This window comes from Sorex araneus, chromosome 6 (assembly GCF_027595985.1).
Source record: "Sorex araneus isolate mSorAra2 chromosome 6, mSorAra2.pri, whole genome shotgun sequence".
NCBI classification, from domain to species: domain Eukaryota; kingdom Metazoa; phylum Chordata; class Mammalia; order Eulipotyphla; family Soricidae; genus Sorex; species Sorex araneus.
In genome coordinates, this window is record NC_073307.1 from 29,266,674 (window position 1) to 29,279,326 (window position 12,653).

Sequence of the window (12,653 nt, forward strand, 5' to 3'; positions counted from 1 at the left end):
ACTGACAATCATATCCCCCCTCTATCCTTGCATTTCATTCAACTAATTTTTGCATTTTAGGTTGTGCAACTTTTAGTACCCCAACTTCTGGGAACAATTTCTGCTGTTCTTAGTAATAAGCAATGGAAGCTGAGTCTGCATGAATAGGCAGAAAAGGAATTTCCCTGGTTATTGGATTTAAGGGTTTAAGAAAACAGGCAGTCTCCCTTTTTTCTTTTCTTTTTTTTTGTATTGCTGGGGCTTGAACCCAGGGCAAAATTCTACTGCTGAGTTACATGCCCGGCCTAAGAACCAGGTAATCAAAAGGTCAAATTTTTATGACAAAATGTAAAAGTCGTGCCACAGAACTGGTCTGATAATAAAAAAATGGCTGCTGCCTCTGGGTCACTAGAAGAAATGCCACTTGACTATTCAGTGGAACATGAGGAGAAACACTGCAGGAGCTACAGGCTGGCACTCCACTTTGCTCTCTGTTTCTGCTATGGCAGCGAGGAACTTCTGGATCAGTAACTGTAGTCGGCAGCCACTGATGCCTCTCCTGCCAGCAAAATAGGTTTAGCACCAAGCCGTTCCCTCAGGTTCATTCCTGAATATGGTGAGTAGGCTGTGCCTATGTCTCATACAAATGTCTGGGGCTGAAATGGAAAGAATCGGAGGAAATGGATTTTCTAGAGTCTATCTTAAAGATGGAAAGTTCCTACAGATGGACATTCCTAAAACAAAGCATGAACATTCAAAGAGTGGTAAACAAGGGCCGGAGAGATAATCCAGTACAGCTTGCCTTGAATATATGGCTGACCTGGAATTGATCCTTGGCACCCCGTATGGTCCTCTGAGCCTTGCCAGGAGTGATCCTTGAGCGAAAAGCCAGGAATAAATTCTAAACACTGCTGTAGATGGCCTCCAAACAAAACACAACTCTGCCCCCCCAAAAAAAAAACCCAAAAAACAAAGACCGCTAAATAAACATAAAACCTGTCCAAAAAAACACTAATATGAGCCAGAGAGCTAGTACAATGGGTAAGGTATCTTTCACACAGTTTACTGGGGTTCAACACCGAGCACTGCATATGGTCCCCTGAAGCACTATCAGGAGTGGTCCCTGAGCAGAGACAGGAGAAAGCCCTGAGCACTACTGGGAGAGCCCAAAAATCAAACAAAAATGAAAAAAAAAATTACTCCACTTTTGTGTCCAGTTCTTAGGTAATCTTTGGAATAAAAAAAAACCCTATAATTAAATTTTTCTGTATATCTTAACTGCTGACACTTAAATTAAGCTAAACACACAAATGTATTTATAAGCTACCTACTATTTTTACTACAATTTGTCTTATCGATTATAAAATCTTTGACTTTGCTCTTTATATTAGACATCAAAAAATGTAACAGTGCTAGTTTTATTGAAGTGGCTAGATCTTAGCCAGGTGATCATTACTTTTCCCTGTACTTTAGGCCACTGAAAAATTTATTACTTAAAGGACCAAGCTATAGCTCAACGGTAGTGCATGATTTGATAAAAGAGATCCTGGGTTCCTCTGCCAGTAGCTCTCCAACCACCACATGCTCTACTTTAGGGCAAATCCCATTTCCAATAAGTTATAAATATCAAACTGTTGGAGCCAAAGAATACTGGAGGTAAGGCAATTGCCTTGTGCAAGGCTGACTCTTGTTTGATCTCTGGCACCTCTATGGTCTCCTGGGCATGACCAGGAATGACCCCGCAGCATAAAGCCAGAAATAAGTCTTGAGTACTGCCAGGTAAGGCCCAAAGCCAAAACAAAACAAACTTCATCTTATTGCTGTTTTTATCCTCAAAGATACTTTAGGGAGTTAAAGTATGTGGAATAAGATTCAGCCGGAGTCTTAAAAGTGGAGTTTTATGTATAATGAGGATCCTTCACTATATTTCCACTTCCTATAATCCAAATTCTTCTGAAATAAAAATAACTCTTATTATAGTATGAAAGATAAACAGCCTAGGTAGTTGATAAATGATACTAGAAAAATTAAGTAGCCCAAATAAATATGGCAAAATAGTTACAATGAAGTTTAACAATATAACCAGGTATCAAAAATTTTTATTTATTATTATTTTTCATTATTATTATTTTTGCTTTTTGGGTCACACCCCTCAATGCTCAGGGGTTACTCCTGGCCTTGCACTCAGGAATTATTCCTGGTGATGCTCAGGGAACCATATGGGATGCTGGGTATTAAACCTAGGTCAGACGCATGCAAGGCAAACACCCAACCCACTGTACTATTGCTCTGGCCTCCGCCACCAACTTTTGTTGTTGTTTTGGGGTCACGGTTGGCAGTGCTCACGGCTTAATTCTGGCTCTCAACTCCATTTTTGTTTGTTTGTTAGTTTAGGTCACACTTGGCTCTGTGCTCATGAATCACTCCTGGTAGTGCTCAGGGGACATTATGGAATGCCAAGAAACAAACCCAGGTTGGCATACTGGTTGGCATCTTTTAGGGCCCCCACATTTTCAAAACATATATCCACATTTGCATATATCTATACACATATAGAATATAAATAGCTGGTAATGCATCATTTTTATTTATTTATTATTGTTATTTTTTTTTTTTGCCTTTTGGGTCACACCTGGTTCTGCACAGGGGTTACTCCTGGCTCTGCATTCAGGAATTATCCCTGGCGGTGCTCAGGGGACCATACGGGATGCTGGGAATCAAACTTGGGTTGGCCGTGTGCAAGGCAAACGCCCTACCCGCTATTGCTCCAGCCCCGCATTATTTTTATAAAAATTTTAAATGCAGACATTTATTATTATTAAGGAACTTTTTGGTAGTACACCTGGAGAGACTCAGGGATTATTCCCAGCTCTATGCTCAGGAGTGACCCCTGGTGGTTTTCAGGGGCCATATGTGGTGCTGTGGATTGGCTGCATGCAGGGCGACACCTTGTCTTCTGTACTATCTCTCTAGCCTGATAAAGCAGTATTTTATATTTCTGTCATTTAAAATGGTAGCACTGCACTGTCACACTGTTGTCCCGTTGTTCATCGATTTGCTCGAGCGGGCACCAGGAACGTCTCCATTGTGAGACTTGTTGTTACTGTTTCTGGCATATCGAATACGCCACAGGTAGCTTGCCAGGCTCTGCCGTGCGGGCAGGATACTCTCGGTAGCTCTCAGAGAAGTGTAAAAAACTAAGGCTCGCCGATGGGTGTGTGCACTTGAGGGCTCTCCGGGCAGCTCTGTCTCCGTGTTGGTGCTCTGGAACCGCTGTGTGTGGCTGTTGGTTAAGGGCAAGCGATGGAAGGAAGAAGGCCAAACTGGTTGCTCGATCAGTTTATTTCATTCTCTCTGCTTCTCTCCCGGTTCTTGATCTCTCTGGATCTTCTATCTGCCCCCCCAACCCACTCTTACAGCCTAGTTAAATTTCCCCCTTTCCCCCCGTGAGGGGGTTGGGGCTTACACATAGGTGTGGTCACCATCAATAGGAGTAAAGTTGTTTTCCCTCAGGGGATGCTTCTCCTAGGACTGATTCTCTTTCAGAAGGAGGATCCACCCAAGGGTGGAGTCCCATGAGTGTGTTTCTCTTCTCATCCAGCAAACATATAAGCATTCATAATATTAATCATTTTGTATGGACACAATAAGAAATGCATTAAAGCTTATAGAATTGCTCTCCTGGGGCCATCTCGATCTCAGACTACAGTGCTCAGGCCAGATCAGTTTTTCCTATCCCTAGCAGGGTCCTAGTCTCGTCGTTGCTTTTAGATCATGACAGCACTTGTCTATGATCAAGCTCTTATAGTTAAGAATTAGGCACTTTGGCCAGGCCCATCTTGATGCCAGGGTAGCACATAACTCACCGCTTGCCCTGGATCCGTCCCACCCTGCTTTTGGGGTGCTAGGAACTGAGGGCAACAGAGGCTTAAGTGGAGAAAGCAGATGCCTGGGAATGAATAATATTTGAAGCCAATTAAGTCCCAAGTTACAAAAGCATAATATTGTCTTCTTGTGTCTATACAAAAAGGACATTGCTTTAAAGTAAATTATTCAAAAGGCATAAGGAGAGAAGAAGGGCAATATTAACTTATAATATAAATTCAGTATCCTAGGAAGGTCTGACCTTACAAATTAGCAGAGTCAGATTAGGGGGAGAAGCTGATTAACTGATTTGGGGAAGAGAGCACAGAGAAGTGATTACAGCTAAACAAAGGGATGGAAGAGACTCGGGAACACCGTGATGGGTGTGACTGGGGTAAGCCTAAACTCCGGGAAAAACTGGGATGAGTTTCTTAGGGCAAGGGGGGGAAGGACAAAGTAATGTCATCCTACAGAGAGGGATGGAGGAATCGAACCCATGTTGGCCATGTGCAAGGCAAATGCCCTGCCGACTGTGGTATTGCACACAGTACATACCCCCCACATGTTAAAATCTAGTTATTTTACTTATCAACACTAAAAGCACTGCTGTTGTTCAATATTTTAATATACATTGGGGGAGCTGGAAAGAGCACAGAGGTTAAGATGCTTGAATTATACATAGCTGACCCTAGTTCAATCCCTGGCACTGCATATGGTCCCCTGAGCACTGTCAGAAGTGATCCATGAGCATAAAGCAGTAAAAAGCACTGAGCACAGTTGGGTGTGGCAACTTCTCCTCAACCCTGGAAAAAAAAAATACACCACAGTAGTCAGAAAACAATGGTCTTTCCTTTTACTTACTCAGTGTATTGTGGTCTGTGTGAACACCTTGTATAACTGATGTTCTGAGTAATAGTTCAACATCGGAGCCCATTTTCATTAGCTGTTAAGAAAAATCAAACACATAAAATAAATAAAGGTTTGTTTTCCCAATGGTTTATACAAATGCTCATAGAAATGTATAGCTTAAAAACAACAACAACTATAGTTTATTATAACCTTTTTAGTTAATACTGCCTTTAGTTTCTTATGACTATTCTAAGTGTAAAGAAAGCTCATACAGGCACTTACTGGAAAATTTACCCACCCATTTCCTATTTTGCTTGAAAACAGATTCAGAGTACTCTTTGGGAATGAATACTTTACTGTGTGTATAAAATGTAGTTTTAAGGAGTGTGGATGATGTATGTGTGTGTTGGGGGTTGGGAGGCAGCCCTCACACATGCAAGGTAAGTGCTCTACCACTGAGTTACATCCTCGTTCTGAGTATTTCTTTCATAAAGTCAGATGTTTTGAACATTAGAAAATGTGTTGGATTAATAATTAGAATATTGGATTCTAATTCTGGCCCTGTCATTAGGTGTATGGCCTTGAATTAATTACCTGGTGACACTCAGGGCTTACTCCTGGCTCTGCACTCAGGGATCACTCCTGGAAGTGCTTGGGGGACCATACAGGAATGCCAAGGATCGAACCCACGTCAGCCACATGCAGGGCAAGAGCCCTACCCAATGTACTATCTCTCCAGCCCCTACCTTTTCTTTTTTGAGCTCTGACATGATCATATGCTAAATGCAGAATTGTACAGAATACTATTTTCAAAGCTGTGGACTTCTGAGAGATCTTGAGTCCTTTTCAGGAAATACATGAGATAAAAATTATTTCATAATAATGTGAATTGTGAACAGAACTTTCTCCACAGAATGTCATCTTTACTTGAAATAATCAGTTATTGATTAGCCTTGACTATTTAGCAGACACTTTATTGAAAATTAGTGAAATGAGCCTGTCACTGAGAAAATGTATTCAGCACTATAAGTCAGCTTCTAATACTTAAAGATGTTTCAAGTGAGATTGATAATTGTAGGATTACGGTTGGTTTGCCCTTCCTCCCTGGCTGCTGGAAGCCTGTGTTTGTTGATTGCCCCCCCAACCTGTCAATTATCCTGATCAGACTCTGACTTGTAAATAATGTCTTTCTCTTCTCTTTAATGTCCTTTGCAGTTATTATTTCAGAACAGTTGCTTTTTATATGGATACAGGAAGACAGTTTAAAGACAAGTCTTTTTGGGAGTTGATTGACTCCAGATAATATACCTCCTGGACATCTGCTCTCTCGACTTAAGCCTCAGTTGCCCTTACTTGCAAGATCCCCAAAAGCCGGGTCCCAACAAGGGACTGGATGGACCTAGGGCAAGCAGTGAGCTATAAGCTACCCTGGCATCGAAATGGGCCTGGCAAAGTGCTCCAATGCTTAACTATAAGAGCTTGGTCATGGACAAATTCTGTCATGATCCAAAAGTAATAACTAGATTTGGATCCTGCTGGGGTTAGGAATGATTAATCTGGCCTGGGCACTGTAGTCTGAGTCTATGGTAAGATGTCCCCAGGAGAGTCACCCTAGAATCCTAAAAGTGTCTATTACTGTGTCCATACAGAACGATAAATATTAGGAAGGAGAATTAAAGATTCTAATTAAGTTGCAGGTCTAAGGAGAGGAGAAACACACCTAAAGGTTGTTTTGCCCTCATGGGCTGCAGGTGGTCGAGAAGTCTAGAAAAATATTTTGATCACACTTCCCGTGGGTAGGCGTGATTGGGAAGGCATGGTAAGAGGATAAAAAAAGCGGCTGCAGGGAGAAAGGGTGGGATTGATGACTGGAGAAATGAATTAGTTGTTGGATGGTGGAAGGAATTGATTGAAGGTTGCTGCAGGGGGATTGAAGGAGACACAGCAGAGAGAGATAGAGGAGACGGATACAGTGGTAAGAAAGAACTGTGCAGTTACAGAGAGATAGACACAGATAAAGAGAGCTGGGAGAGATGAAAGATTGAATAAATACCAATTAATCAGCAACCAGCTTGGCCCTCGTCCTTTCTTCATCTGTCCAAGGCAACAGCCGTCCCTGATGGAGAAGCGGTTTGAGAGCACCGAACGTGGGCAGCAAGAGAGAGCTGCCCGGAGAGCCAGCGAACATCACTTCATGTGTAATCCCCACGCGCGTGAGGTGCTTACACAGTCCTTCAGTTTGGGGCATTTCACAGCTCCTTGCGTGCGTGGAATGTTTTTACAGATAATGATATTAATAGAATTTAAAATTACATATTAGAGGCTGGAGTGATAATACAGCGTCTAAGGTGTTTGCCTTATATGTGCAAGCCTGGGTTCGATCCCTGGCATCCCGTGTGGTTCCCCCAAGCACCGCCCAGAGTAATTCCTGAGTGTAGAGCAAGGAGTGGGACCTAAGCATCACTGGGTGTGGCCCAAAAACAAACAAAAAATTACATATCAAACTATGCTAACAGTGAGATCTGCATTATTTGATGAATCTATTTTTGAAATTAGCAATGCACGATGTTATAAATCATGCATGGGTAAAAGACACATTTGAAGGAAAAGACTGGTTAAAATAACCAGCCTGCTAAATTGGGACTTTAAGCTTTTTCTGCTTTCAACTCCTGAGAAATGTAACATGGGCAAGCACTGCCAGGAACATTCTTAGACTTATTACACAGTTAATTTAAAAGTTTGGCTGTCGAAAGTTAGGATGCTTTTATTCTTTTGCCAAAATTTTTGGAACTCCAACATTCTTATGAATCCTCATACTTAAACTAGGTACTAAACGAAGACATGGGGATATGGGGGAGAGATATCCTATGAAGGAGTAACAGCATGAGAACCCTGTGACAGAAAAGTTCTCAGTATATTCTAGCATCCTTAAATGAGAGTGGAAGAAGGGGAAGGTGGTGATTTGAAGGTCATAGGGATCATGTTTTGTAGGTCATGGTATGTGCTTTAGATTTTACTATGGAAGGAGGAGCAATGGGTGTTGGAAGTAGTGGAATGATGGAAGATACTTTTTTTTTTTTTCTTTTTGGGTCACACTCGGCGATGCACAGGGGTTACTCCTGGCTCATGCACTCAGGAATTACTCCTGGCGGTGCTCAGGGGACCATATGGGATGCTGGGAATCGAACCCGGGTCAGCCGCGTGCAAGGCAAACGCCCTACCCGCTGTGCTATTGCTCCAGCCCCAAGATACTTTTGTTTTTAACTCAAACCTGGTGATACTCAGAACTTACTCTGGGTCGGTACTCAGAGATCACTTCTGATGGAGGATCCAGAAACCACAGAAATATAGACATTTAAAATTTGTTTTGGGCCACTTCCAGCAGTGCTTAAGGAGCCATCTGGTGTCAACGAACCTAGGACTTCACACAGGCGAAGCATATGAACCAGTGCTTTGAGCTGTCTTTCTGGCACAGTATATGCCTTTATAAAAAGGGTCACTATGTCCTTAGAAATATTAAGAAGCACTGTATAGCTCTAAACCACCTCTGGTTTTTTGCACCTGAAAAACTTCCCTCTTAGAGAAAGGAGCTCTTATTCACTGCTGGTGGGAATGTTGACTAGTACAGCCTTTCTGGAAAACAAGCCTTTCTGGGAAACAATATGGATATTACTAAAAAATCTAGGAATTGAGCACCCATTTGACCCAGCAACTTCACTTCTTGCAATATGCCCCAAAGACCCCCTCCCCACCCAAAATATGAAGAAACATTGGTAAACCTCTGTTCCTTGCAGCACTATCCACAATAGCTAAAATCTGGAAACAACCCAAGTGTCCAAGAATAGATGACTGGATAAAGAAACTTTGGTACATACATACAATTGAATATTACTCAGCCATAAGAAAAGATTAAGTCATGAAATTTGCTACTATATAGAAGGAGCTGGAGAGTATCATGCTAAGTAAAGTTAGTGAGAGGGATTGAGACCGACACAGAAGGATCTCTCTCATATGCTGGATATAAAGAAACATAATGGTGCCATAACAAGTACTCAAAAGGCAATGGAAACAGCACGAGAACTGGTATTCAGTAGGAAACATGCTACTTGAGGGGTCTGGAGGACAGGACAGGGAGTGGCAACATCTATGGCGGAGAAAAATATTCAATAGGGAGGAGGAGGTGGTGCTGAAAGGTGTTCAAGTGTTATGTATGAAGCTCAATGAGAGACAATGCTGTATATCATACTGCAAAAATGTGTGTGTGTATATATACATGTATATGTACATATATACATATACACATACATACATATATGTGTATATATATATGTATATATATAAACACCTCTTGGAGAAGTAGATTGGTTGGTAGGAAGCAAATAGGGGAGCAGGGGGACACTGATAAAGGGAAGTGGACACTGGTGAAGCGATCAGTGTTGAAACATTGTAAGCCTGAAACCCAATCATGAATAACTTGGTAATTTCACACTGACTAAATTTAAAAAATAAAATCCCTACCAGGGTTGTGGCATGCACACAGCCTAGCAGTGTTCAATCCCCAGGACCACATATGGTCCCCTGAGCAGAGCCAGGTGTAACCCCTCAGCACCTCCAGGTGTGGCCCACAAACAAACCAACCTCCCATCAAAATAAAAGCACTAAGAGTAGGTTGCAGGGAGTTACAGCAGAAGTAGCGAGAACTTCTAGGAGGCTATTACAAAAAACTAGGGGGAAAGGAAGGTTAAGCCAGGAGATAACGATGGGCAGAATGAGATGTGGTAGAAATCTGGGTATATATTGAAAGCTAAGTCACTACAATTTTCTGACAGTTTGGACTTAAGAGTAAGAGAATGGAAAGAGTCAAGGAAGAAAAGTAACACCAGGATGTACTCTTATGTAGGCGCAAACTTCAGGTGTATAAGGTCCTGAAGAGGAGAGAGGGAGGCCAAGAGGAAGACGAGCAGCTCCTTTCCAAAGGAGGAGCTGCCGTGGACGGGGGAAGGCTGTGGAAGAGGAGGCACTCACCTCCTCGGAGAGCTGAGAGGGGGCATGAGCTGAGAGCTGAGGGTAGGGAAGACAAGAGAAAAGTCAGGCCTCCTCATCCACTGAAGATGCACTAACAGAGGTAAGACCTAGATCTAAGAGTACACACAAGGCTTGATAAGGGGCAAGACAGTAAGAGGTGACCAGAGGGGATGAGCGGAGAGAGTCTATCATGGCCCCATAAGTGAATGTGGGGGTTGAGAAAAATACTGAAAGTATTTCTAAATTAGGGAGATCTGGAGAGACAGTACAGATATTAAGGCTCTTGTCACAGCCAACCCTCATTTGATCATATCCGGGTTTGATTTGATACCAGCACTGCCAGGAGTGATCCCCGGACACAGAGGCAGGCGTAAGCCCTGAGCACTGTCAAGTGTGGTTCAAAACAACAAAAGATGTCCGAGATTTCTTTTTTTTTTCTTTGGTTTTTGGGTCACACCCAGCAATGCACAGGGGTTAATCCTGGCTCATGCACTCAGGAATTACTCCTGGCGGTGCTCGGGGGACCATAAGGGCTGCTGGTATTTGAACCGGGGTCGGCTGCGTGCAAGGCAAGCGCCCTACCCACTGTGCTATTGCTCCAGCCTCAAGATGTCTGAAATTTCTTTTGGTGCCATGACATCATGAGCCTTCTAATACCTGACAACGTAATGATCTAAAAACTATTCTTTAATATACACAATCACAGTATAAAATACACATTTGTATATAATAAATTTCTAATTTCTAGACTGATTAGTGTAAAGTCAATGCTCTGTAAGTAAAATGAATTTAGGATTCATTGACATAAACAGACCCTGATTAAGATTTCATCATGATTTCAAAAATTAAAAATAACCACCATAGTGTTAATGTCTACTGAATAAACAGTACAAACTTAAAAAGCTTTCCAACATCTTCAATCATTATTTGTCATCTCCTGTCATGAATAAAAGTTACATACTTTCTTTGTTGCATATCACACGCTTAAGTAAAATATTTCACTTTTCCTTAATATGACACGACTACCTAGGCTATCTCATTTTTGTCTCATTAGCTTGGTTACTAGTGGTATTTTCTACTGCAAATCAGCTCTCTTTTTTTTTACTAATTATAAGTGCACTTTTATATTTCTGAAAATATTTTTATTTAGGAAATGAGATGGAGAGGAAAGGGAGCAGAGGGAAAGAGATTATAAGAAAAAGAATTATAGAACAAAGTATGCTTTTATCAGATTCTTTTTAACATGCAGAAATTCTACTAAACATGAAATTATTTCTATAATTTCTACCTTTCTCTTTACCAACATTTATTATTATTTGTGTATGTGTGTATTTTATGTGGTGAATGTGGTTCATGTGTCGTATGTGCGGGTGTGATGCTGAGAAGTGAACCGAGGATCTCACACACACATAGCATATGCTTGACCACTGAACCACATCCCTGACCACCAAACCAAGTTTAATAATAACTACATCTCTAAATAATTTTCCATTTTTAGTTTTCTTCATGGGTCATTTTCCTACCTCTACATAAAGTTTGACACAGGTACACTGGAAAGCTTAAGACAAAGATAATGTACATGAACAGGAAGATTTACATAAGAAAAGAATCAACTCAACGTACATTTTATTCAATGAACATGTAGCAGAGGCACCGGAGAGGTCATAGACTAACTTTCAGTAGACTAACTTCAACCAGAATAAGTGGCTAAAATGAAATAACAGCTTATAAACTATGGCTGGCTAACTTATAACCAAAAGAGGAATTCCTGAAAAGTCTTGTTTAATTGAGTTAAATGCGCAGAACTTTCTTCTCAAATTCTGAATTACTCTAACTCATTCTTCTTTAATCTGCTCTTTTGCCTTGGATGAAGAAAGAATTTTTGTAGGGTTCTGGGTTGGTTAAGTTACTCTTGCTTTGACCATGGCTATAAACACGTTCTTTACAACAAGTAATTTACTACCTTAGCAGTGCCAAGTGACATTGAGGAGATGAGCCACAGCAAACAAGATTATAGCCTTGATGGTTTCAACTACTGAGTTATAGCTTTTATCTATTTGCTAAGAAAATGGATGAGAGTTTACTATAATTAAAAAAAAAAACTCGATTACTGTACCTCTTCTATTTTCTTAGGAGAAGTTTCATTTTTATTACTTTTGAATTCTTCATTTATCTTTATTCTGGCTGCTAGAAAAGCAAAGATATATGGTTATTTTGGTTTTCTAATATATAATAGCTATACCAATACTTAAATGTTATCCAATGTGATTACTTTTCTAATAGAATAATTTTGTTCCACGTAAAACAAGTATAAGCCTAAACAATTATGAAAGTAGTCCCTTAAACAGTTTTGACACTCAGGTGAATTGAATTTGTGATTAAACCTAATATAATCTTTTATCATTACAATACATTTGTTTCTTGTACTTTATTTTTAATTTCATTTCTATATCTCTAGTTCAGTGTTTTTCCCAAAGTGGGCAATACTACCTCACTTCCTTCAAGAATGCTGGAGCTGGACTGGAGCGATAGCACAGTGGGTAGGGCATTTGCCTTACATGCGGCCGACCCGGGTTCGATTCCCAGCATCCCACATGGTCCCCTGAGCACCGCCAGGAGTTATTCCTGAGTGCAGAGCCAGGAGTTAACCCCTGTGCATTGCTGGGTGTGACCCAAAAAGTGGGAAAAAAAAAAAGAATGCTGAAGCCATTCAGGGGAGCAGTAGGAGTCTTGGGTGCAACTGGGTGGGGGGTACTTTGAGTGTTTGCTAAAAGAAGACAGATTTCTAGGATGCAGAGTGATGTTTTTGTTCTTCTGAAAAGGGGAGTTCAGTCAGTTAAGCTTGGAAACCTCTGCTATGGCTAATGTGATTCCAATAAGTCCAATCTAATGCTTTGTTTCAGAAAATCTAAAGATTTAATTTTTTTTTTTTTTTT

At 41.0% G+C, this 12,653-nt stretch overlaps 1 protein-coding gene across 5 annotated transcripts in view; it reads right to left on the bottom strand.

The window, feature by feature from the left end:
- LYRM7 (LYR motif containing 7) overlaps positions 1-12,653 on the bottom strand; it is a 63,164-nt gene that overhangs the window by 41,215 nt on the left and 9,296 nt on the right. For 3 of the 5 annotated variants that reach the window (XM_055141962.1, XM_004609833.2, XM_055141964.1), the window contains exons 3-4: positions 11,834-11,904; positions 4,705-4,786 (exon numbers count right to left, since the gene is read on the bottom strand). In XM_055141962.1, coding sequence (XP_054997937.1) covers positions 4,705-4,786; positions 11,834-11,904 — 153 coding nt within the window. The remainder of the gene's footprint in view (positions 1-4,704; positions 4,787-11,833; positions 11,905-12,653) is intronic. The other 2 variants (XM_055141963.1, XM_055141965.1) reach the window with 1 other exon arrangement.